Consider the following 26922-nt stretch of genomic DNA (forward strand, 5'->3'; position numbering starts at 1 on the left):
TAAATCTGCATGAGTAGTACTGTGAGAGAACAATCAAAGTAAGTGTTTTCATAAAGATCTGGGCTTAATATTTAGACATATATGCTCCAGGCAAAAAAAACCTAAAAAGTAGCAAGCGCTGAATGATGTTAGTGTTCAATCCTGGGCTTGGTGAGAAATGGGTGCTTTTCTCCCCCATATTTGCATCCAGCAAAAAAGAAGCCTTGACATCCTTTTGTTTGTTTTCCCAGAGACAGGGGTAGTGTGTAGGTGTAAAGCCTGGGCACTCAAGGGAATTTTAAAGAAGATTTAATGAAAAAAAAATCCCTTTCCTCTTAACAGGGTAGAAATAGTGTAGTTTAGCAAAAAGATGGATGAACCTTTAAGGATTGGTTGAAGCCTTGTTTCTATTAAAAGTGTTGTCATTTTGGAAAGCTGTGATGTGGAGCTGCCGCAGCCGACGCGCTATGCGGGAGCTCTGCCCTGAGACCCGGCGACGTCACCGTACCTGGTTTGGGAAGGCGACTCTTCTGAACAGGAGTGATTGCAAGTTATGTGTGTGGTAAGTTTTTTTTGTTTTTTTTATAGAATGCGTCCTGCGAGTGGGAGCACTACTGGGTCTGCCTCTCCCTCTGAACACAGCTCTCGCGTTGTCCTCTCCTTGGACTGAGATGACAATGGGGGTTGCAGACCGCTGGTGAAGGTGTAGCTGCATCCGTGGGCAGGTGGTAGGGACATACATAACGCAGCTGAACTGAGTAAATTAGTTTGATAAAGAGCAGCTAAAGGTCCTTGGAGGAAATGGGGCCACCATGTAAAATATAATTTCTGTAAATTCTCGCGTTACTTTGGCACAGCATTGGAATATATGAAAAACAAGGAGTGAGGAACAACCTGTATCTCCTTCGTGTAAGTGTTGTTTGCACTGGAATTTGTTATCTGTGTGTATATAAATGCAATTCAGGGTCTTGAATGTTCACTGTTGGCATGTTGGTCACTTGTGAGGGCCACAGTCCACGCTGTGACCTGTCCCTCACACGGCCAAAGCCAACAGCAGGGCCATGGCTGCGGGATGCTTCCAGGCTGCTCTGCAGTTAAAGGTTTCCTTAAGCTCCTATCAACCACAGCCAGTAACGTGCCATCCACTGAGACCATTCTGTGTTTGGAACGCTGTCAGAATTGGGTTTGGTTGCAAGCAGTTTGTGTCAGTGTTAAATTTCAGTTGGAATATTGCTTCTAGATAATCTTAAACTATCTTCTTGTTTTGGCTGTGTTAGCAGGGAAGTGGAAGGGCTGCGCTGCCAGCACTGGACTGCAGGAGGAGGTACATTTGAAGTCCAACTTTGTTTTTGCTTTAGGGTTTGGGGTTTTTTATTAAGCAGTTTTGTACTTTATAGAATCATATTTATAGATGAATGTTCTCCCTTTGTGTGAGCTGTCTGGCTGCCTGTTGCCTTGTTCAGTTACCTCTGTGCTGGGCTGCGCAGCGTAGGCACAGCCCTTATGCTTTGTCAGGCCTTGCCCATTCCTAGGACAAGAAACTGAATTGGCACTGTGCTTGCACATGCAGACTCTTACAGTAATTGTCATAAAACCCATCATCAACATTAAAACCAAGCCAAATCTCAACTATTCATCTTTGACCTGGTTTGGGTTTGATTTGGGTTTTTTGGCATCTTTCGGGGAGGCTCCCTGGTAGTCTGGTACAGGTCGGTACGCTGTCTTAGGGTACTTTGGTGTTAGGAACAAAGGTCTTGGTGGAGGATTTTTGCTTTTATATTTGACATTTTAGTATATAACTGCTATGGTTGCATTCATGAGCCCGCACTTCAGTTCTCTCAGGTTCTCCTCCCTTGGAAAAAAGAGGTTAAAAATACTTTTGCATTCTGCATCATATATATATTCATATATATATACATACACACACACCAAATTAGTCTTATGTTAGCTTTAGAGGAGTGGGGGGTTAGGGCAGAAATTTAATATCTGGCACAATGTTTTGCAGTATATCATTTTGCTCTTTTCCCTATGAAAAGCAAGGCTTTGTAAATGAGAAACCAAGATTAGCCCAGTTTTAGCCTGTATTAGTAATGCTTTAATGTCCTGTAGATAACTTTAGGCTTGCATAGTAGGTGACATGTTCTTCCTCTGTAACACCTGCAGTCAGCTACTCTGAAATAATCCGTCACCTGCCTAAACTTCCTTCTAATTATTCTTGATCTGTTAATTGTTGCGTAAATGCTTTATTTATTTTTGTGTTTCAGTTAAGCAACTTATTAGGTGAGAAGCTCACACTTCTTAGGATTTAGCTTTCAAAGGACTGCCCTCGTTATTCAGAGTTCTTTCTCTGTGTTATTTAATGTTCCTTTCTAAGGTTTTGACAGAACTTAACTGAAATGTGAATAAATAGGCAAGCTGACTAGCTAGGGGACAATTAAAACATTCTAAGTGAATGACAGATGCAAATTTAAAATTTCACTTAAACCTTTTGTTGAGCTATCTTTTTCTTGAGGGGAAACTTTTTACTGGAAGCCTTTTATATTTTTGTTCTTTGAGTATTGTATTGCAAAAACTACAACTCTGTACGGGGAGCAGTTCATCCGGAGGGACGCGGCGGTTGCCTGCAATCTGTCGCTTGTGTACAGCGTGGGGTAACACAAGTGCCTGAAGTACAGTTTTGTTCTGAAAACTGGCACCGTGGGAAGGGTTCGTGGTTGCTGACACTGACGTGAGAGGAGAAAATGCTGTCAGGGTCCAGCACTGAACCATACGGGCTGCTTTTATTAGGCAAGAGTCAAGCTCATAATAAACTTCCTTAGGCTTTCTTAAAACCTTTGTATTAGTTTGACTATTTTAATTCATTTGAAAGGGACGTAAATTCATTTAAAAAAAAGTTTAGCAGAGATGTGATTTCCAGCACTGTCTCATAAATAATCTTGGCCAAATGAGAAGTTGTTCACTCAGCGTGTGGCCGGCTCGGGTGCAGTCACAGTAGGCTATTTGGGTGTTGAATATCTACTTACTGTTTTGCATACACAGATCCAAAACTCTCTTCTGCTTAAGTGTTTTAGAGCAATTATTTGTGATGGCCATCTGCAATACCAGCTGCTCTGCTGGCAATTGGAGGTAAAGAAACTTGTTGCCTCCCTTTCCTGCACGGGAAGGCAGGATGAGATGCTGCTATTTGTGTTTAGCAGCAGCTTTTTTTTTTTTTTTTTTACTAATTAGTGTCAATAACAACTCCTTTTTGGTTGTATTGGTTACAATTTATAATGTGTTGGTAGGTCATATGCTGTCTTACGCTGTTCTTGGTATTAGTGTCAAACCAGAACTTGCCTGGTCTGGCGCTGGCTGGTGTGCAGCAACTGGTAGAAAACAGCCAGAAGGTTACATGGATAAAATGTTAATGGCTCATCTCAGCATCATGATGCAACTGTGTACTCCAGATTTAACTGCATGTGGGCAGCAGACAGATAGAACTGCAAAATTAATACTTAAAGGGGAAGGGGGGAAAGCCTGAAAATCATAGGATCGTAAATTGGGTGGGAAAGGACCTTCAGAGGTCATTTGGCATAGAATCACAGAATAGTTTGGGCTGGAAGGGATGTTAAAGATCTAGTCCCACCCCCTGCCCCGGGCAGGGCCACCTTCCCCCAGCCCAGGGTGCCCAAAGCCCCGTCCAACCTGGCCTTGAACCCTGCCAGGGAGGGGGCAGCCACAGCTTCTCTGGCAGCCTGTGCCAGGGCCTCACCCCCCTCACAGGGGACAATTTCTGCCTTAGAGCTCATCTAAATCTCCCCTCCGTCAGTTTAAAACCATCACCCCTTGTCCTATCCCTCCCCCCGTTCCTACAGCCCCTTTCAGCCCTGGGGGGCTGCTCTAAGGTCTCCCCGGAGCTTTTTCTCCTCCAGCTGAACCCCCCAACTCTCCCAGCCTGTCCTCCCTGGCAGGGTTCAAGGCCAGGTTGGACGGGCCTTTGGGCAACCTGGGCTGGTGGAAGGTGGCCCTGCCTGGGGCAGGGGGTGGGAACTAGAAGATCTCTAAGGTCCCTTCCACCCAAACAGTTGTGTGATGATTCTGTGATTCTGAGCAGCTGCTCGGGCTCATCCCTCTGGCCCCCGGGGTCCTGGCAGGCAGACGCTGGCTGGGTGTGGGGGCAAGTGAAAAGGGAGGAGAGCCGTGGGAGTGGAGGCTGCCCGTGGTGCCATCCTCCTTCTGACTCTTGCCTCCACTCTTGTCCGCAGTGCTGGATTGTGCTCGGTGCTGGTAAGATGCAGAAGGAGGAAATCTTGGCTGGTGGTGTGTGGGCCTGGGGTGTTTTGGACCTCTGCCTCCTGAGCCACTGGAGGAGGATGGGGCCTGGGAAGGTGCTGTCACTGTGGAAACACTGACTTTTCATGATATCGATGATTTAGAACCCTGTTTGGAGTCCTTATCCTGGGATTAATTAAAAATCTCCATGGTGTTTGCACTGCAAAGAGGTTTTGAGTTTGCACTCAATTTTATATTGAATATATTTATCACTATGATGCTTCCGCAGACAAATTGCCCTAGAATTGAGGTGGTTTAATATGAAGGGTTACTGGGAAGCCTCACTCGAGGAGCTCACGCGGGCTCAACGCGCTATCTTGATTTCCACTTCGAAGCCTTAAATGAACCCTCAGTCCAAAAGGAAACACTCAATCTTGTAAAGAGGAAATAAACACAAACAGCACAGAAACAAACCAACCATTCACCTTTCACTTCATGGTTGTAGCAGCAGATCAAACATGGGGGCTGCCTGATGTCTAATTTTCTCCTTTCACCACAGTTCTGATCGCTGGAGCCCAGGTTCTGTTTGTCTGGGGGGAGTACCCAAGGGCAGGTGATATTATGAAATGTTTTCATCCTGTGCCATGGGCTGCAGTGAGGGGGAGAGCAGTAATCTTTCTAATCTCCCTAATCTTTCAAATTACTCTTTACAGCACCATTGTTTCCATAAACAACTACTCTTGCTAGAGGTGGTTTCTTCAAGTGATCTTTGGGCCGGCTGCTGTGCTGCCCGTAAAACAAATGGTCAGGTTTGACGTCTCTCTGAGTGTGTAGGGCTGTTAACACCCTGTGTAAAAATACTGTTTTATGGGCATTAAGTCTTAAGAAATCTGCCTTATGCAGCAACCCGAACTCCCTAAATGAAACGAGTGGGAGGAGAGGGGGCAGGATGGCCCTAAGCGGAGGGCGGGGGGCAGCGAGCCCCCAGGGCTGAGGCTGCTCCCCGGTGCCCTGCCCCGGGACAGCGCTTTTAGTCTGGCTCTGTGTGTACCGGTGTGCTGAAACCCAGAGCTGGGCTGCAGGAGCCTGGGATGGAGGGCAGAGCTGGCGGCTGGTGTGCGTGGAGCCAGGAGGGATAACACCGGGCACCGACGCCATCCGCTCTGCGTGCGGCGGGCAGGCTGAGGAACGTTCCGTTACACAAATGTAAAGTGTTTTCGGGGGAAGGAGCTGTTTCTCGCTGCCCTCAGTCCGTGGGGGAGCAGGAAAGGTCTCCCTGAGGCACGGGGTGACGGTGAAGAGCCGAGCGGCCGTGCCAAGCACCCGGCGTGACTCCAGCACACTCTGTTTCACTTTTTTTTTTTTTTTTTTTTTTTTTTTTGTGTAATCACTTCTGCTTGGGAAGAATTTAGGTCTCAGAAAAACATTCAAAGCCCCTTTTTGTGTGAAGGGCAAGACAAAACCTCTCAAAGCCCGGGGAGGATTTTGGTGGTGAAAGCCCTCTCTGTTCCCGGGGTGTGCTCATTGGTGGGGGTGGTTTCGGGAGCGGGGCTCCCCCTCCCCAGGGCTCTGTGCCCCATAAATACCCAGCGCACGGCTCTTGCTGTGCGTTTGGCTGCCAGAGGCTCAGGCCCTTCCCTGGGGAGAGAATGTACAGCCAGTGAGTATCCCCCGGGGTTTTAGGAGGGAGTCGCTGATTGCTGTGGTGCGGCGTTGGCTTGGGGGGGTTCCTGTGAGGTTGGGGGTCAGCGTGGTCCAGAGGGGAGGAGGAGGAGGATGGGAGGTCTCTGTGTGGGGGTGTCAGTGCCGCTCCATCCTGTGGTGTGATTCTGCTCCAGGGGGAATGGGTTCATCTCCAGGTACTGGGGGATGGTGAAGGGGAAGGACTGTGCCCCACACAGCCCCATTCCTGGTGTGTCTTCACGGGTTCTGCAGCAGATAAAATTGGAACCTGACAAATAATTCTGAGCCACATGCTCCAGTACACTTTGCTCAAAGTAAAAAAGGAGAAAAAAAATCTTACCCAAGACCTGGGAGATACAAGATGGATTTTCCTTCCTCATGATTTGGGATTATCCTGAATTCCCTGGGTGAGGGAGTTTGCCTGCAGGACCGTGGCGTGGGCTGTCTTGTCAATATTCCCTGTTCCATCTTCTCTGGATGGTTCACGAGCGGCTGCAGTAGCTGGTCAGAGCCCTCGGAGCCTTTTTCCCCACAAAGGCTGGTGCTTCTCCCTTCTGTTCTCTTATTTCCAAGTCACAGATGAGTCCATCCAAGAAAAAAAAAAACAAAAAAACAAAAATAAAACCCAACCCTCCCTCAGGGGGAGCTTCCAAGCTATCCCAAAATCCAGCTAACCCTATGTCTGCTGGCCCTTTCAGAGTCGAGCATCCCGCTGGAGGCTACAAGAAGCTCTTTGAGACGGTGGAGGAGCTGTCCTCGCCGGTGACTGCCCATGTCACAGGTTGGTGTGGGCTCCCCATCTCCCCCTGCCGAGCTCGTGGGCCACCACAGCTCAGAGGTGTTACAAGGGCCAGAGCAAAAGGACCTGACAGGCCTGGTGTATTCTGGGGGAGAGGAAGGACAGACTGGTTGGGGGTCTTTAGGGGGGACTCTTGATCAGGGGGTGTAGGACGAGGGACAAGGGTTTTAAACTGACAGAGGGGAGATTTAGATGAATCTAAGGCAGAAATTCTCCCCTGTGCGGGGGGTGAGGCCCTGGCACAGGCTGCCCAGAGAAGCTGTGGCTGCCCCCTCCCTGGCAGGGCTCAAGGCCAGGTTGGACGGGGCTTTGGGCACCCTGGGCTGGGGGAAGGTGGCCCTACCCGGGGCAGGGGGTGGCACTGGGTAGGTCTTAAGGTCCCTTCCACCCAAACCAGCCTGTGATCTTTGGTCGGTCTGTAGACGAAGAAGAAAGGATAGTTTCAAGAGCTCATGCGTATTTATAACCCAAATTTAAAACATTTAAAAAAAATATATTTTGAAGTTTTGTTCTTTCTGTTGACACAATCAAAATTCCTTGGTCTGATTTGCCGAGGGCCGTGCGCGTGCCAACGCCGCGTCTTCCGCAGGCAGGATTCCCACCTGGCTGCGAGGAAGCCTGCTGCGATGTGGGCCCGGCTTGTTCGAGGTGGGTGCAGAGCCCTTCTATCACCTCTTTGATGGCCAGGCACTCCTCCACAAGTTCGACTTCAAGGACGGGCACGTTACTTATCACCGAAGGTACGCGGCAACTTTCCAAGCAAAAAAGAATAAATACCAAAGCGTTTGCTTGGCTCTAAGTGCTGGGTTCAGGCTCTGCTGCCCAGCACATGGGAGGTGCTGGTTATTTCATGCAGTTATTGGAAGAGTTTTAATGGTGCGATCACTGAAACCAACCGAAAATAACTAAAACTTCCTCACAGTTAGCAGAAAGGCAGCTTTTTGTCCAGATTGCAGCACATCTGGAAGAAGAGGGCCGGGAGGGGTGGATGTAGCTGCCATCAGCGACGGAATGACGTCGTTTGAAACCTGGGATGTGTTTTCAGTTGGAAGCTGCTGAGCTGTCAGCTCTCGGGTGGTTGATGTGGAATATTTAAGCAAAGCCCCTATTTCCTATGGGGTCCAGCTCCCTGCCAGCCAGCCTGTCCCACGGCTGCGGAGTGGGCAGCGGTTGCTGCACCCCACACGCTCCAGTTGCATCGTGAGGCTGTGGAGAGGCTGCAGCTTTCGGTGGTCTCGTGAGGCTCATTACAAGAATATTCCTGTTGTATTTACACAGCCCGTCACTTTTTTTTCTGGCTAATGCCTGCACTGTGCCTTCTTGCCTTTCCCAGGTTTGTCAGGACTGATGCTTATGTGAGAGCAATGACCGAGAAACGGATTGTGATCACGGAATTTGGCACCTACGCGTACCCAGACCCGTGCAAGAACATCTTTTCCAGGTACCTCGGGGTCGTGTAGGCATTGCAGTGATGTCCTACGGCCCTTCCACACCCAAGAAGCCCCTGACTCCCTGTCCATTTTCTTCTGCTCAGGTTTTTCTCGTACTTCAAAGGTGTGGAGGTCACTGATAACGCCCTCGTTAACGTCTACCCCGTTGGTGAAGATTACTATGCCTGTACTGAGACCAACTTCATAACCAAAATTAACCCAGACACATTAGAGACAATTAAGCAGGTGGGTCTTTGTACTGTGCTTCTAAATAGATGGAGGAGTAAAACTAAAATGAAAATGTTTAATAACAGCCTCTTCCAGCACGGCAAGGGTTGGGGTCTATCAGGGACACTGAAACAAAGCTGTGAGGGTTAATGAGAGCAGAGTCATGATGAGCTTGTAAATGAACCCGCTGCTGCTGCTCCGCATAGTATTTAATAAGGAGGTGACAGGGTCTGTATCCTCCTGCGTGGGTTGGGGTTTGCAAACTGGAGGTAGACAACGGCCTGGCCGAAGGGGACCGTGGCCGGAGGGCTCCTGCCAGAGGTTTGCTACATTGGAGCCGAGCCATGTTTACCCCGACGAACTGTACAGCACAGAATTCATGTCTGAAGGCTTTTCTTTGCTGTGTCACCAACATCCAGCCTGCGGAGCCCTTTCTTTTGCACCCCAGGATCCCAGACTTCTCCCTGTAACCGTGTCAGTTCACCTGACCATCCTGCTGCTCTTCTCCTTTTCACAAGACGGTGATTTGGGCTTAGAGAAGAACGTCTGTGCCTGAAGCGAGGATGTACTGACCCGCGTCGCCTTGCAGAGCTGGTCATTTCCCACCTCCTGCCAAGAAAGCTCCTGACTTTCTCCATCTTGCCTCTCAGGTGGATCTCTGTAAATACGTGTCCGTCAACGGGGCAACGGCTCACCCCCACGTTGAAAACGACGGGACGGTTTATAACATTGGCAATTGCTTTGGGAAAAATTTTTCACTCGCTTATAACATCATACGGATTCCTCCGCTTCAGGCAGGTCAGTTAATCCCACCTCTGGGCAAATGGAGAAAATCTTGCCTTATAAATCTTTTTTTTTTTTTTTTTATCCTTAGAACAAGTTTTGTCATCAAATTACATTTTTGGGTTGTTTTTTTTAATCGTTAGGTTTTATTGGCCTTTTTTTGAGTAACAGAAACGTTCTCTTTAAAACACTTCAGCGTGGTTTCTAAATCATGAACTTCCTTTGGGTTAAAGGCAGAAACTTGCTGGGTAAAGACTATAAATACAGACTAAGGTGGGTGAAACCCTCCATCACCCCGTGCCTGTCCCGTTGCAGACAAAGAAGACCCGATGAACCGGTCGGAGGTGGTGGTGCAGTTCCCGTGCAGCGACAGGTTTAAGCCCTCCTACGTTCATAGGTAACATGGCGGGGGGGTGGTCGGCTGACTGGGGGGGGGGTTGTCCCTGCTAACTCCAGTGAGCTTGATCTGCTCCCCGTGTGCTTCCAAACAGCTTTGGGCTGACCTCGAACTACATAGTGTTTGTTGAAACGCCGGTGAAAATCAACCTCCTCAAGTTCCTCTCCTCCTGGAGCCTTTGGGGAGCCAACTACATGGACTGCTTCGAGTCCAACGAAACCATGGGGGTGAAGTATCAAACTGGGCCGTACTGGGCCATCCTACTGCTGTCACCTTCATTTCTCCGAGCCCAAATCCAGCTGCTGTTTGCTTTTCAGGTCTGGCTTCACGTGGCAGAGAAGAAGAAAGGCAGGCTCCTCAACATCAAATATCGCACCTCGGCCTTCAACCTCTTCCACCACATCAACACCTACGAAGATAACGGGTTTCTGATTGTCGACCTCTGCACCTGGAAGGGGTGAGGCCCTTCCCCCGGGTGAATTGCCTCAGCACTCACACCGTCTCCCTTGACCCACTTAAGCATTAAGACATGATGACGTGCAGAATAGAGAGTGTGCAAGTTATCCAGAGGCACAGAGTGCCTGTTTAAAACTAATTTTCCGAGAAAAAAATGATTTTTATCTCTAATAAGTTTAGTGACTGCTGGAGGGCTGATGGGATTTTGGCCCCCAGGGCTGCGATGAGCAGGATCTGGTTGAGGTTTGAACGCTGCTTTTTGCATAAACAGAGAAATGTGGCATGGAAATGGCGGTGCCCAGCCCCGCGTTGGCTGTGCAGCCTGGGCTGAGATCCCGGCTGCTGCCGCGGGGTGCTCGGGGTGAACACGACCAGTTGCTGGGTCCCTCCTCTGCTGAGGAGATGGACCAAGACTCGTCCGCACTGAATTTTTGTAAAAAAACAGCTGTGTGTGACCCTGGCACTTGCAAATGCCATCTGCGTTTCTGTCTGTGATGCTGTTTTTGTGCAGGTTTGAGTTTGTTTACAATTACCTCTACTTAGCCAACTTACGAGCCAACTGGGATGAGGTGAAGCAGCAGGCAGAGAAGGCCCCGCAGCCCGAAGCCCGCAGATACGTGCTGCCCCTCACCATCGACAAGGTACCGGGAGGCTCAGAGCTGCTGGTGCCTGCTCCTCCCCTCTGCAGGGCTTGTGGCTGAGTAGTGCTACAGCCCTGCCGGACCCTGCTTCATTCAAATTAAACATTTTAGTGGAGGGGGGGGGCCCTAGAGTGTGGGTCTTTGGAGGAGCTTTTTATTTTCTTTAGCTGTTCTGTGTTAATTCTGGGAGGACCCCCCTGCAGGGCTGGGTCCAGCTCTGGGGCACCAACAGCAGGACACGGATCCTGCTCCAGCGGGGCCAGAGGAGGCCACGGAGATGCTGGGGGGGCTGGAGCACCCCCTGTGAGGACAGGCTGGGAGAGTTGGGGGGTTCAGCTGGAGGAGAGAAGGCTCTGGGGAGACCTTAGAGCGGCCCCCCAGGGCTGAAAGGGGCTGCAGGAAAGGGGGGAGGGACTCTGGATCAGGGGCAGAGGGACAGGATGAGGGACAAGGGGAGATTTAGATGAGATCTGGGGCAGAAATTCTCCCCTGTGAGGGGGGTGAGGCCCTGGCCCAGGCTGCCCAGAGAAGCTGTGGCTGCCCCCTCCCTGGCAGGGTTCAAGGCCAGGTTGGACGGGGCTTTGGGCACCCTGGGCTGGGGGAAGGTGGCCCTACCCGGGGCAGGGGGTGGCACTGGGTGGGCTTTGAGGTCCCTCCCAGCCTAAAGCACTCCCCAGGTGTCTTTAGGAGCCCAGGGGGGCCGACACCAGCACGGTTTCAGCAGCAGATGCTTCCTGCACTGCTGCTCGGGGCACAGCAGCAGCCGCCATCCTGCAGCTCGACAAGGCTCTGCCTGTGCTGTTCAATGCAGTTTGCAACAGATCTCTGCAAACTAGAAAATCTGTTTCTCCGTTTCTCTTGGGTATACTTCTTTGTCCCAGGCTGACACGGGCAAAAACTTGGTCACCCTGCCCTACACGACGGCTACGGCGACCTTGCGCAGCGATGAGACCGTCTGGCTGGAGCCCGAAGTTATTTTCTCAGGGCCCCGCCACGGTACGACAGTGACCCCAAAGCTCAGCCAGCAGCGGCACGAGCACCCCCTTGTAGCCTTTGAATTTCCACAGATCAATTACAAGAAATACAGTGGGAAACCTTACACGTATACATACGGGCTGGGGCTGAATCACTTTGTCCCAGACAGGGTAACTATCACCCAACAGGCATGTCTTTTCCACGAGCCTTCAGTTTAAGGACAAAAAAAAAAAAAAGAATATTTCTGAGATGTGGGGTTTTGGGTTTTTTTCCCACCTTTAGCTTTGCAAGCTGAACGTTAAAACAAAGGAGACGTGGGTGTGGCAGGAGCTGGATTCGTACCCATCGGAGCCGATCTTCGTCTCCCACCCGGACGCCCTGGAGGAAGATGATGGTAATGCTGGTTCTGTTGAGTCCATGGCATCGTGGTTGGGAAAGCTCCTGGCTCCTCCTAACGCTGGTGGGAAGTTTCTGGGGAAATCGGAAAATTAAGACCAAATGAAAACCAAGGAGGAGAAAGATCTCTAGGTGTAGATGACCTCTTGTCTTCATTTTCCAACCTTTTCCCATCTGGAACTGCAATATTTAAAGAATTCCAGGTGGCAGAGCTTTGTAAAATTTAAACCGTGTTTTCTCTTCCTAACCTATCCTCCTCATGCAGGGGTGGAGGGAATTCAGGCTCTGTCACTTGAGGACACAGAGTTATACTCATGCCCAGCACTGTACCTGGCAGCACTTGGCCTGAGAGGGTGTCCACTTACTCCCTCAATTCCTCCTCTCTGAACAGGATTACATGAAGCTGGGAGAAGTCTTGGCTCTGCTAAGAGCCAACTCTCACCAGTTTTTACAGAACCAAATTTCACACTATGTGCTTTCAGTTCAGGAAAGTGCTTGTGCAGGGGATTAAGTCCCACTGAAATGGTTTAAACTTGTTCTTAAAAGCTTTCTGTAACTGAAGTAGGCAATGTGCATTTTAGAAACATTTTAATCCAGTCTCACTTCCTGGGCCTTGAGCCCTTGCAGAAGCACTCTCTGACAGCTGGGTTCACACCGGGCTCTGCCCCCTTCCCCCAGGCCCTGCCTGCTGCTGCCCCGGGCTGTTCTGGTGTTCTGCAGTGGCTGACCTGCACACAGAACAAACGCCCAGGAGGGAGGATGGCCCCTCCCTTCCCCACAGGGATGCCAGCACCCAGAAACGGGCATCTTGTCACGTTAAACCTCAGAAGAGGAATTATAATTTATAAATTAGTTCTTAATGTTGAAAAAAATGGACAAATTGGATATATATTCCAGTCAGTGATGTCTGTCAGCTCTTGTAGCAGCTTTTTATAGTTCCTTTTCAGAATAAAAAAATTTCTGAGTTTAAAAAAAAAAAACCCAAACTCTAGGAGCTACCATGCCCCAGCAGCCCAGGCTGTCACGCCGATGACATCCAGAACCCAAATTAGCACGAGCAATAAATAAACCATCTCCCCATCTACTTCAGCACTGAGGCCCGGGCGGTACCGGGGGGGCTGTGGTGCCCCAGGTGCCAGGCCGTGTGTTTCTCCCTGCCAGGGGTGGTGCTGAGCGTGGTGGTGAGCCCGGGCGCGGGGCCGAAGCCCGCCTACCTCCTGGTCCTCAACGCCAGGGACATGAGCGAGGTGGCCAGGGCCGAAGTGGAGGTGAACATTCCTGTGACTTTCCACGGACTCTTCAAAAGAGCGTGACCCCCGCCTGCCACACACCCCCTTGGGCTGCTTCCCGCTCCAGAAGAGGTGCAGTCTCTGCTTGCCAGCCCTCAGATGACCTGAATTCCTTCCACATCGCCTGCTATTTGTGTGGCTGGGTAATTAAAGTTGAGCGTTGCAGTTTTGTTGATGACTCTTCGTAATACTTAACCGGGTGTTTTTCAGATACACCCTTTTGGCACAATTTTCAGGCGTACAGTGCTAAGAACTCTACAGTTAAAACAAGAAAATTTAATTTTGTTTTAATTAAAATTACAAAATTAAACTTCGCAGCAGAGTCAAAGGTGTATGAAACAGCACAGTGTAAACTCAGTACTTGTACACGTGGTAATGCTACATGGAACAGCCTCTGTGCTCTGTTACATGTGTTGAGGAAAGGTCACTTTTAGCCTCATCTGAAGTATTATGGATTTAAATCCCCTCCTGGTCACTTCTTTAGTATCCTCAGAGCAATCGGAATGCAGCTTCCCATCTGGCCTTGGAACTCAGGACTGGCAGCCCCAGGGTGCTGTGCCAGGCAGCATTTCGGCCTTTTCTGAGGCTGAAAACTGCACACCCTAGCTTGTGTGTCCTTTCTTCCCTGTTTCTTTTGTTCAAGCGCAGTTCTGGCTTTCTGGCTAAAATATGAATATTTAAAAAAAAAAATAATAATCAATCAATTGTTACCACCTGGGATGAATTTGCTTCCTTAGAGTCGTCCAGACTTTCAGCTTAATCCTTCCTTTTCACAAAACATATTTTCAACTTGGGTAGTAAGAGGCTATAGTTCAAAATACAAACTTATTGTTAATAGACGTAAAATCCAGGCTGCTTGTTTGTCCGTAGTGGTTTAACATTTTTAATGGTATCAACGAATTAGAAAATCACTGACATTGAGGATTTGTAGTGCCCATACTAACTTTGAAAGGCTGATCACTTGAAAGCGTCTGCTGTTACATCCTGATGATGGGATACTGACACGGAGACACGACCTGGTACTTCTGCTGTTCTACAATCTCTAAGCACTGTGCAATCACCTAATTAAAAACAAAAAACCAACATAAGCAATGAGCGTCTGAAACAAAAAAAACCAAACTAGTAAAACTTCCTAGCTGTGCCCTCATTCAGTAATGCATTTGCTCTTATTTTTGCAAAACAATCAACATGTAAAATGAGCAGTTGTGAACGGGGTGTGGGTGTAACGTGCCACTGGGGCAGGGAAGGGGAGCAGAAGCAAGGTCCTCAGCCTCCCAAAGTTCACCCATTGCATACAGACACCACTGAAGCATTTTAAAGACAGGGTGCCGACAAGAGAATTACTTCTGGAACACAGGGAAGCTATTTCGCTGTAAAACACCAGTGAGAATACATTATGTGATCATCCATTTCTGCTAGGACATAGCTCTGCTCTGAAGATTCCAATTGCTTATCAAAAATGAGCATAACATCCTGCTCTTCCACACTCGTCTCTTTTTAAGTCCTCATTCTTGGTGTCTTGTGACAACAGGGGCTGAAGATATAGAACTGGTTTGGGCTTTTAAACACAAGAAAATACTCCATTTTCCATTGCTACTGGAACATACGCTGTCTTTTAAAAGCCTATTTTAAGAAAAGCACAGTAAGTATCAGAATGAGCACATGCTGTCAGTTCAGAGAAAGCTAAACATAAATTCAAAAAAAAAAAAAAAAAAAAAGAAAGTAAAAAAACAGCTAAACATGGGGGGTGCTGGTGAAAATTACCTGAGAGTAACAATGATTCATTTCAACTATCACGTGATTTCTTTTCATGTGTAGTTCCTAGAGAGAGGTAGTCTTGGGGCTCTAGTACTAGAAAATACTTCAGTGCTCTCCCATTATCAAAGTTCCCATAAATGCCACGGAAAATATTTAGAAAAATATTTATTAAAAAAATTCTCAAAAAATATTTAACATCTACTTAGTACCATAACTATGGACCATATTCCTAAGGATTAACTGATAACAAGCTGTGTTTGTGACCTTTAAATAAACAAGCTTCAGAAGTGCAAAGAACATTTTAAGTATTGCTATCAAACAATCAAGGAAACAGAACGCAGGTGGCAGCTTTCAGAAAGCACCTAATGGAGTGGGTGTCTGCCAACTTAAAAAATAAATAAAAAGGCAGTGGGGGCATCCCACATGTAAACAGCACATTACCAGCAAGAAGAGGAGGCTGCAAAAAGAAACATCCTGGGACAAAATAATGGGAACAATGTGAACGGTGAAGAGCCTGAACTTAAAGAGTGAAGATATGGAGGATGATGCAAGAGGAAAAAAGAAAGGATTCAGATATGGAATCGAATGATAAAGTGAATTAAGAGGTTCAGTGAGGAAATGCTGGACTCCAGTAGCCAGAGTTGAACAGAAACTTTTTGGATAGACTACTGGGGAAGAGAAAAGATGAGAATTAGAAAGCTGAATTCCATGGGAAATGGAGTGAGAAGTGGGAGACCCAGTTCTGGGGACCGGCGTGCTGACCCTGAGCGAGTCCTAGGCTTACCCATTTACTGCAGGATCCTTCTGAGCTCTGAGAATAAAATGTATTGTAGGGGAAAAACCCACCTTTCTAGTATCTTGAGGTAGAATTACACCATCATCCCAGAGTCTGGCGGAGGAATAAAAGGCACTGCTTTCTTCCTCGAGCCTGGAGAAGACAGAGTATGAAGCTTAAAAGCACAAAAATGTAATAAAAACCATCAGACCAGTAAAACAAAGTAACAGATGAAAAAGGGATATAATTCAATCTCAAATGAATGTGCAGTACTACTGATAAAATTAATTAGAATCCAGCAAATAATACCCAACAGGTCTGATCATTCTGCAGTGCAGAGCACCTTCCAGAGGCAGGTGATGACCACTGTTTAACAGCCAGATACTAATCCAGAATATCTCAATTTGGGATTCTACGGTTTGGGGGTTTGGTTAAGTCAAACATTTGTGTTTCCTTGAGAAGACCCTAAGAGCAGACATAAAATTCCATGGGAATTTAAAATATTTTTCAGTAGATTCAAGTTTGCTTTACTTGTTTGGGATGCATTGATTTTTAAGAGGAACAAAAGCAGGTGATTTAACTAATTAAATCCCAGCGTAACTGCAAGGGTTTATACTTGGTGTCCTTACTTTTCTTTCAGATGTTTTAGCTCTGATTCAGCTCCTGTACAGTTGTTGTCCCCAGCTCGTGGGACTGTGGAGAAATGTCTCGAATCCACAAGGGCAACTCTTGCGTTAGGCCACAAGAACAGAAAGTTTGGACTGAACGATCTCCCGCACTACAAAAAAAAAAAAAGGGCGGTACAAACTCATTGAAATTACTCACAAAAAAGATGGCTGTAGGATGACACAAGTTCAAGGCAGAATGTAACACGGTTTAATTTGTGAAGCGTTAACGATACAGCTCCTTTACCGTGACAGCTCCAGCTCCTGTGTCAGCACTCACACCCTGTGGTAGCGACCATCCCAATCCCCGCTGCCTTCAGTATTGCTAAATATCATTATTATTTCAGTAATATATCAGTATTGCTATTATTCAGTGTTATTATTTCCTTTTTCCTCCAAGCACTCACACGTTTAATTCTGAGTGAACAAAGAGCCCTACTGCCCTCGCCAGACACAGCCTGAACCCCACACAGTGCCACGACTGAAGGAGACATGCTCCTTCATCGCCCGAAACGTGTTGAGAAAAAGGAGGAATTGCTCCCGAGAAGGGACGTTTTCAGATAACCTGGTTTTTAGGACTGGTTCTAGATTCGTAGATGCAGACCAAATTGTTGGTAATCGCATCTTGTGCTGCATTTCTTTGGAAGTAGTTAAAATAACGGATGGAGTTCACTGTAACAACAGCCGGCTGTGTTTTAGAAGTGAAGTGCTGTGAGATGTAAAAGGTCAATTAGCAAACCCATTCGGTTGATGCCTCCCGTACCATAACGTAACTTTCGCTCCCATAGCAGCCACCAAGCACAACGGTGATTTTCGGAACGGCAGCACAGGCCACAGCAGCCATCATGGAGGCCTGGGCTTTTAATCTGTGGGACTGAGCCTCTGCCTGAAACGAAAATCAAGATTTCAGATCCTCGAAGCCTTTCCTCTGGATTCCCTCCACTCTCACCAAACTTAATTTTCTAGAACATTTATTTCTTCACAGTTCTGTACAATCATTTCTTCCACAACAGTAAGACAGCATCATTAACTACCACAGCCCATTACACACTCACTTTACCATGTAAATCAGCACAACCATTATAACCAGTGCGCACAAACCTATGCTGCTGCGCAGGCCGAGCTCTCCCAGGCTTTAGCAAAGCTCAGATACGACACAATTATGCCAGGCTTTGTCTTAAGAGCTGCTGACAGCTGGGAGGAACAGGGCTGCAGAAAGAGATCAGAAAATCTAATGCAGGTTTTACTGTGAGGCTCTCTGTAGCCCAGGACAACACATGCTGTACTTTAATGCCTTCACTCTTCTAAAAGAGAAATATCTCTCTTTCTGTGGAGTGCAGCGGTACCAGGAGAATCAATAGGCTGTATTTCCATGTAAAAAGCACTACAAATTCCAAGTTTTACAGCTTGCATTGCCAGCTGGACAGTGCCATTTTAGATAAACATACAGGCCTGCTTAATATTAGAATAAAGTGAGAATGCTAATGGAAAGATTTAAGAACAAAGTAATCATGATGGTTTGAACCATCGAGAGTGGTTGAAAAAAGTAATCTTCCTAACAATATTTTTCAAAACGTAACCTTAAATACAACAAGAACTAGGAACTGCTTGAAGTAAACATACTGAACTAGAACGGCTGTACCTGTGAGATGCTCGTTGGCTCTGCCGTATGTGGAGCAGTATTTTGGAAAAAGAGAATGGGAATGCTCCGCTGGCTGCACAGCTGTACGAAGTGGCTGCCCTTGAGAGAAGCATCATGAGTCAGCTCGCCATTGTTAGCCACTATCCCCACCAAGTGCCTACAAGACACGTGAACATTTTCACTTTTGAACCTAGAAATTATGAGTATGTAGCTCACACACATCTGCCCTTTACAGAAATGCAGCACGTGCGAGGGTGCACGTACTGTGGCATTTCACTCAAGGACCTCACGCACCTAACAACAACAAGTCTCACAGCACTCCTGGTACGTAAAGCACAGAAGTATGACCTCGGATTCATACCCAGAGGGCAGGTAAGCATCAGATTTTACACTGCAAGACAAGGTACGAGGTGCCAGGACTCTGGCCCCTCTCTAATGCCTGTAACAAACAACGTAACAATCTGAAAAGTTTATACTTTAAGCCTGAAGAGGCTCTAAAAATATATTCTACCACCTTATTATTTTTCATATGCTTTGACTGGAATGTTCTGTGCTTCATGAATGTGTTAATACCACAGTCTGATCTGAATTATGCAAGGTTTCCTCTATGGGCATTATCCCATCTCCATCCCATGAGAGGACACTAGCTTTCCACTCAGTTTGGGAGGGAACACTTCTAAAGATGCTGTTTCTTATTTCTTAAGGAACCTGTGGAGACTTCAGTGTTCCAACTGTCTGGCTAGTAGTTTTTGTGAACAAACACATCATTTCACAAAGCCACGGAAACCATCCATTTATAATCACTCTCCGCTGCTGTTGGCCTGAGCCGCGGTGAACTCGGAGCTCAGAGGCAGAAGATCAGGCTTTCTAGAAGAATTTCATTACCAATTCTTGACTCAGAACTTCATAAACCTTGCTATTGGAATACTGTAAAACCTGATGATGATATGAAAGCTGTTTAGACAAATTTTGATAGTGACCTGTTCTAGCCTTACCCTTGCACGTGGCCGAAGCCCGTTACTAATGTTGTTCCGTAATTGGCCTTGAATTCCTGGAATCTACTTCCATCCATCAGACGGCTCAGAATCTGCAAAGATGCACAGTCCTTACTACAGAAATTGAAGTGAAAACAGGATAGTTCTGCTAAAAGATACGCTCTGTTCAAATAGTAACGAGACCTCTATAGCACAAGGAGTCAACCTAAATGAGCATAGAAGGCCCTTTTTATGTCTTACACTCTGCTAAATACTCAATATGCAGAAAATATCAAATTTGTGTTTACGTTTCAGCACCAACCGTGTGTTCCGAGCCAAAGTTCAACTCCAAAATTATTTCAGTGTTACAGAGCACAGTTGTTCATGTACATTAAAATGTTGTAAAAACCCCAGAGTTTGTGTACATAAGAAACATTCGGCAGCATATTGCTCATGGTTTTTTCCAACACAGTTTAAAAGCTGCCTTCAAAGCTACGCTGCTTTCCACAGTCAGTCCCCTTAACTGTAGGAATTTACCCCTGGAAAAGGTACTGGATTCACACCCTTGGAGACTAAATCTCTTCTAGAACAACACAAAGAAAAAAGTGTGGACAGCTCTGCTGGGCTCTTCTTGTGTATTAGTGTCTGTCCCAGCCTCAAACAAGCTTAATTTGAGCTTTGTTGTTTTTCAGGCAGTATTTTCATTAGACATTTAAGCTACAAGGTAGAGTCCTGACTACCTGGGTGGGAAAAAAAAAAAAAAAGGCAGGGGGAGGGGGAAACAGGACACTAAGGGGTGCACGTTCTCAAGGCAGCCAACTCAGTACAAGCATACTGACATAACAGCATCTCAAACAGTGCCTGGAAACAGATGGGGATCAGCTGGCATAATCTGTAATTATCTCTAGCAGGTTTTCAGCTTAAAATATTTTCTATAATTCTACAGAATTGTTGCCATTCTGCTTTGTTGCGGACTCGAGACAGTTTAGCAGCTGATTAGGTAATGATACGGAGTATCTCAGACTTCAGGATTCTCCAAGAGCAAACAGCCTGTTGCCTGTTAATCTGGAGCTACTGGCCAGAGGGGACTGGAAGGACGCAGGCATGCGGTATCTGTCACCTTACCAGCTTTACAGGAAGAGAACACCTGTAATCTCGCGGGGCCAGGCCCAGGAGCTCATCAGAACTGTACAGAGGACTGTCATGCTCTGTGACCTCCTCTGGCAGTGGGTCGTAATTTAACGTGGAGATAACATTTCGAATACATTCATAAGCTTCCTTTTCTGAAGACGCAAAATGGTCACTACAGCCACTGACCCTAGGAGAGAAAGCAACATTAATTCGTACTGAATTAATGAAATCTGAATTCCGATAGGAAAAAAAACAAACTAAAGGAAAAACCTTAACGCACACTGTGACTCTCCAAACGCCGCGAGAATATTGCCTCGTTCTCTTCTGGTATGGCTGAGTTGAAAGCAGTACGTCAGTGGAATTTCTGTGCAGTCCAACCCCAAACCAAATTCACTGGATATGGACAATAACCTACTACATGTAATGTGGTTATCCGACTGCCACACTAGCATTTGTTTTTGTGAGAAAGGTAAGGATCTGGTTCCCATCCACACAGCACAGAATGCCAAGAACAAAGAAGCAAAACCACCCGCTTTCCCCACCTAGAAGGGAATAACTATTCTGACAACTACAGCAATTTCTGACACAGAAAAACAGCATTAAAGCACTGGTTAGATAGCTACTATCAGCTTTATTTCCTGTTTGTTCATCTCCTGCTATGAAGCCCTCATTAACAGCAGAGGCAGGCAGGCTTTCCATTTTTCTTCTCTGCTTCAGGTACTTTCACAAGCATTCAGGCTCTTCTCTGCAGCAAGTCAGTCTGGTGTCTTCAGAAGCAGAGAAGACAAATGGAAAGAAGCCATAACACCTCTCCACTCATCAGTCGAGGGAAGAAAAACAAATTTCTTACCCATTTTCCCCATCATCGCAGTATCTGAACACTCACAATTGTTTTTTTTAATGTATGTATCCTGACGATGTCTACATTAGGAAAAAAAGCGAGACCGTCCCTCTTCTACAGCTGGTCCCTCCGAGGCACAGAGGAACTGACCTGCCTGAAGTCATTCAAAGAGTATGGGGAAAAACGGGGAACCAAAACCACGTTTGTCCAATTCCCGCTTCTCCCCATGAACATCACTTAATTTTACTTCCATTAAGCTGATCTAACAAAAAAACCCCAACCCTGTCCCCAGGAAGGAAAGCAAACAGCATAATAACAGGTTCTACTTTTGGCCCTGATCCTGACCTCTGTACTTATGTGAGATCTCTATCAGAGTGCGTGTGTATATATATATATATACACACACACGGTGGAAGTGGAAAGTTCCTGTGGAGAGTAGTAAAGCTGAAATTACAATGCCACGTTGCTTTTTTCATTTCAAAGAGTTATATCTAGCCCCATGGTACTCCCACATATATAACTGAATACCACCAACCCTTGTAATAATTCCTGTATCATTTCTACTGGTTTTTTTTTTTTCACTGCATGTTTCTTGGTCCTTGAGGACCATATCGTATCCTGTCACACTGGAGCAGCTTCAGTCACTCATTAAGATAAAATGAGAGTTTCTTTAAATGACAGTATGCTGAAATTTCTGCTATTTTTGACTTATTTCACGTACTCAGAGTGAAGTTTAGCTCCTCCTAGGTCCTCAGGAGAGACAAACTCTCCTGTAGCAGCTTTTACCAGCGGAGGGCCAGCCAGGAAGAGCGTACCGATTTTATCTACAATCACAGCTTCTTCTGCCATGGTTGGCACATAGGCACCTCCGGCTACGCAGGAGCCACACACCACTGCCACCTGAAGGGCACGGAAACCAGAACAAATCAGGGTGCTGGGGAGAGGAGAATGGAAAGGCAAAACCGTTACATTTATTTCAGAAACATTCAAGAGACTGAATCGCAGCTTGGGAAACAATGAACTGGAGAGAGAAATACCAGCATGAACAGCAGTGCTGGTTCTGAGAGAGTTCAGCATTTATGCTGAAATAACCCAGTGATCTGATTGATGCTTTCCCACCATGATCAGTCAGTGAACACTTAGAGCCTCGAGGCTCAAGTATTGTTATGTGAGATACGATTCACATCTCCCTTCCCCACAAGCAGAAAAGGTGAGCTTTAGGCATTTTTTTTGCACGTTTGGGAGTTGTTCCTAGAATCCGTGTGAGAACAAAGCATTTTTCAGAACCCCTCACCGACACTCCACCGGCTGGTACTCCGACTGACACCTACCTGAGGGATCCTCATGGCAGACATTATCGCTTCGTTGTAGAAAATCCTGCCACCGTGCGACTTGTCAGGAAACAGCTCTGACTGGCATGACAGAGAAAAGACAGTTTCAGTACGAACTGCAAAAGCCAACACTTCCTCCTCTTCATTCACTCACAAACGCCTTGTAACCGACTCCGGGAAGGTCGCCACTAACAATCACACCTGAAATTTTCATACACAGCCTTCGCTCTGGTATTTATTCCCCTTTACACATTGTGCAACTCCACAAAAATACCCAACGTGTTTTGACAGCAGAAACAAGTTTCATTTCTACACAAGCTGAGACTGTAAACATGGAGAAGGGGAAGCTCATGTTCATAATTTATCTGTGAAATGACTTCAGCAGTTTCCCTTTTTACTTAGTTTTTGATGCAATTTCTTAAGTCGGGTAAAAACTTTTTCAGTTTGCTTTCAAGCCTGGAGAAGGAACAGCTGTAGTCGCTGTGATAATATCACCTCTGTACATTGCAAAGTCACCTGTGCAAATTCTCCTTTTACAGTAAGAATCTTTAAAACTACATCACGGAGGCTACTGCATTACTATCACAAACGTTACCATAAAACACACAGTGGTTTTATAGATTCTGATGTTGAAAATAGAAGCCTCAAACAATGTACTAATTTATTAAAGACACCGAAGCATTTCAGCGCACTGAGGAATATCCATCCTTGGTCAGGCCTTTGTCCCCACACTGGTATTCAAGTTTCCAAATTCATTCAGATGCTAGACACAAACTCATCACCCCTGTTACAAATCTTCAAATAATCTCCTGCGCTCTGGTTTGTGGACAAAACTCACCTGAAGTACAACAGACAATGGAAGTCAGCCAGCCAAGAAAACACAACATAAATCTGAGGTTTATTGCTAAAAGTTACTATAATTAAGATCATCACAGGTATTTTCTTCGATGAAGTGGTGCCAGCATTACCTGTAGTGGCAGGAATGCTCCCCCGCTGTCAACAAGGTACACAGAGAGCAGTCTGTTCTGCATGGCTATTTCTTGAGCTCTTAATTGTTTCTTCACTCCAATTGGATAAACAGTTCCTCCTTTCACAGTTGCATCATTTGCCATGAAGACACACCAGACCCCACAGATTTTGCCAATTCCTGTAAGTGGTACCACAGATACTTATCAGGACTCTCTGAAACACCATAGATGAAACAAGGGGGCCAAACTATAGCCAGGATGTTGTTTTGGTAATACTGTATCAAGAAGCCGCAAATTAACTTGCAAATATGACACGGGGAAGAAGTCTATTGCTCTCCTCTGGAATAACAAGCTGAAAGACAATGACATTTAAAAAAAAATCTAAATGACAGAAGACAGAACTTGAAACAAACTTCCTCCTGGTGACAATCTAAGAGGGAAAAAATACACGGTTCGACTTCCAACTCTTGAGATAACAGGGAAGGTAGTTAAAAATTGCCTGTATAAAACTGAAAAACGTAACAATCTGTGACAAAAGACAGGATTTCATACTCTATTCTTCTGGCTACTTTTTAAACTGGAACTGCTCTTCAAAATGCAATCAAAGGACTTGTCTATAATTTGAAAAATATGACAAAATAAATGTCACAGCTCCTCTGTCTCACAGTAACTTGGTCCCCTTTCCTTTAACAGACAAGAGCTTATCCGACACATAATCCTAAATTTCTGGGGTCAAAAATCAGTAACTGGTAAGTGGAATAGATTACTAAATCCAGAAGAAATGAAATAAATTCTTTTTCTTTAAAGGTTTCTCCCAGATCCCCCAGCTCAAATCGCAGAAGAGTAATATACCAGTGGTTGAACTCTTCTGTGTTGGGAGCACTAATGGATAGAGCTGATGTTCACTTTTCCTAGGAAAGCACATTCCTAAGATACTAAAATATTCCATAAAGCTGATTACACGCATCCTTTTCCTCTCCCAGTAAGAACCACCACCTCATCTCCAGGGAGCAGGGCTGGCTACTCCGGGAAGGTGTGCAGCACACAACCAACACACACGGCCTACGAGCACTTGCCCATCACTGCACTTCTCTAACTAAAGCTCGCGGTGGTTCAAACCTTCTTCCTTCTGGGCTGCATCTCCAACAACGGGCTGCTCAAGACAACACCCTCAACCCCCATCCATCTTTGACCGAATATGAATCGTATTTAAAGACACGAGCGACGCAACCACCAAACTTCATCCCTGCTCCATCTCCTCGCGGAGGCGCCGCCGTTACCAGTCAGGCAGCCTGCGGCAGGGATGTGGCCGTAGGGCAGCTCCAGGCCTGCCAGCGGGGACAGCTCCAGGAAAGACTCATCATCGAGGAGCAACTTCAGGCGGTCACGAACAAACAGCTTCTTGTTTCTCTGAGTATGATGCAAGATGGCATTTTCTCCCCCTCCTTTACTGACTGTCTCTAGCAACTCCGAGTATCTGATTTAAAAAACAAAGTTTCAGTCAATGAAAACTTTACTTACAAGTTACCCTTTAGTAGACTGAACATAGTACTTATATGTATTGCACAGTTTTTGTATCCGTTTTGTATGAAAACAAAGATAAATTCACAGTTTTGCATTATTGCTTCCTGTAAGAAAAGGCAAAGGTTATTTAAAGCAAACATTTTAGCCTGGTTATTCAAAAATTGTCTAATAAAGACCAAAAAAAGAGAGTGAAATAACATAAATACTCTATCTGTAGTTTACGGTCACAGCTAGCAGCCACTATTAAGCCTCCATCCTCCCCCAGGTGTTGCCCATACACACCCAACACACAGTATGTCACAATATATGATCCTTCCTAATCTCTGCCAGCGGCGCCGGGAGCAGAGCACCGACAGGGCTGGTTGCCAGCGGCCGGCGCTGCCTGTGGGAGATACTGCCCTACAACATCAGCCCATAAACCCGCAGCCATTATAAGGCCATCCTAATTTGCTAGTCCCCAATCAGCATGGAGATTTGCCTCTCTGTTCCAACTACTCTAGGGAAGAACCCAGGCAAGGGCTTCTTCTTTCAGTTTCCCTCAACACGTTTTTCTGAGAGGCCTCAAGCATATTCTGTATCAGGGAAGATAAGACTTTAGACGTCGTGAACTCTGCAGTGTCACTACAATCACAGAGAGAGGAAGGGATGACTGAATGTTATTGTCAGGGCAGCATCAAATACTGATAATGAGTTGAATAAACTGTCAACAAATGTGATATCTCAAATAATTCTGGTCTTAAATAAACCAGGTTCTTTATTTATTTCAAATAATTTTTTTTTTTGCCAAGATGGATCATCTTTAACTAAAAGTACTGTTTGACATAACTACGCACCACTCTGTACGTGACTCCATTATCTTATTGTGGCTTCCTGCAGGCTGTGGAGATTGAAAAACCTCAGGAGAAAAAAAGCTAAGGATTTTTAATAATGTCGTAAATGCCACCACAGGAGGGCACAGTGTGTTTTCCGTAGCTTTCATGTATCATTCCAGTGAACAAAGGCGCCTGAATTTTCGCCATCTGATCTTTAAGGACAAACACACAAAATAAATTTTCCTGCTTTTATCAGTGAATCACAATTAATTGCAATGACCGTTGCCTACTGTTCTGGGAGGGATCTGTAAATGCAAGTCACTATTTATGTCCTCGCATTCAAAACTGAACAAAAGTTTACGGAGGTCTAGAAAAAAAAAATACTTCTTGGCAATATATGCAGCACGACGTCACATGGCACTATTTTAAATAGAGCCTGCACCTAGATTTAGCCGCTTAAGTCAACATTTAGGCACCTCTTTGGGGGAGATGAAATTTTTAAGGGCTGATCCTTGTAAAATTCACTCTGCAGAGAAGCTGCCCGAGAAAAGAACAGCCAGGAAACGAGTTTAAGCTTCAAAATGTTGAGGTGGAAAAGCCTACTCTTAATTTTTTTTTTTTAAATCTCTGGGTATTTCATTAGCATTCTTCCGGCGTTAAAAAGCTCCTTAGAATGCCCCTAAGTAACTCTCACATCATCTCACAAGCAGCAGCACTTTTTAAATCACCACCAAAACAGTTTTATTACCTTTTAATAACAGCCTCACTGTTCCTTACATTTTCTTCAAACACGTGTCGATGCACGGACAGGATGCGTCCATCTAAAACTGGGTAAGTTTTGGCCCACCGCCTGCCTTTTGCTTGCTTACTTCCTAAGCGGCAGGGAAGCACGTCTCGTGTCCTCTCCAACCCCCGATTCTGCGGTTCGTGTGCTGGCAGTTTCCCGTGACACAAGGCCTTATACTTTCGTTCAAAACCGTGATTTGGGGGCTGTAACCCTGGGGGCGGCGGAGGCGCGGCGCCGGGCCGCAGCCTGCCAAGGGGGCGCAGAGCCGCCGTGCTCCACATGGCCCCGGGAGCTGCGGGGAGAAGAAACAGCGTTTACAGGCGAAAATCGAAGCTCCGGACTCCCTCGGCTGAGCAGGCCAAGGCGGCGCCGCCCCTCAGGCTGTGGGCTCTGAGGGCAGGGCCCGC

The 26922-nt window shown here is 46.3% G+C and overlaps 2 protein-coding genes across 4 annotated transcripts; one reads left to right on the plus strand and one right to left on the minus strand.

Annotated features, from left to right (window-relative positions):
* Positions 1–5805: 5805 nt before the first annotated feature.
* Positions 5806–16578, plus strand: RPE65 (RPE65, retinoid isomerohydrolase). Of its 3 annotated transcripts, none has more exons than XM_026854299.1 (14): positions 5806–5890; positions 6612–6694; positions 7302–7452; positions 8046–8153; positions 8247–8388; positions 9021–9168; positions 9469–9550; positions 9645–9777; positions 9868–10007; positions 10518–10647; positions 11529–11792; positions 11905–12016; positions 13180–13379; positions 16481–16578. In XM_026854299.1, the coding sequence occupies exons 1-13, from the start codon at positions 5880–5882 to the stop codon at positions 13329–13331; spliced, it is 1656 nt and encodes a 551-aa protein (XP_026710100.1). In that variant the 5' UTR covers positions 5806–5879; the 3' UTR covers positions 13332–13379; positions 16481–16578. The 3 variants fall into 3 exon arrangements, with proteins under 3 accessions (XP_026710100.1, XP_026710101.1, XP_026710099.1); XM_026854300.1 differs by lacking the exon at positions 16481–16578 and having other exon boundaries at positions 11529–11643; positions 11698–11792; positions 13180–13476; XM_026854298.1 differs by lacking the exon at positions 16481–16578 and having other exon boundaries at positions 13180–13476.
* On the minus strand, positions 13582–26801 carry LOC113483066 (methylcrotonoyl-CoA carboxylase beta chain, mitochondrial-like). Its single transcript, XM_026854297.1, has 12 exons — positions 26477–26801; positions 24673–24869; positions 23393–23571; positions 22425–22505; positions 21815–21993; positions 20247–20439; positions 19143–19234; positions 18148–18304; positions 17269–17391; positions 16470–16618; positions 15912–15993; positions 13582–14368 (listed from the first exon to the last, which is right to left on the minus strand). The coding sequence occupies exons 1-12, from the start codon at positions 26794–26796 to the stop codon at positions 14285–14287; spliced, it is 1836 nt and encodes a 611-aa protein (XP_026710098.1). The 5' UTR covers positions 26797–26801; the 3' UTR covers positions 13582–14284.
* Positions 26802–26922: the final 121 nt, after the last annotated feature.

This window comes from Athene cunicularia (genome assembly GCF_003259725.1).
Source record: "Athene cunicularia isolate RWA chromosome 8 unlocalized genomic scaffold, athCun1 chr8_part1, whole genome shotgun sequence".
Classification (NCBI taxonomy): Eukaryota; Metazoa; Chordata; class Aves; order Strigiformes; family Strigidae; genus Athene; species Athene cunicularia.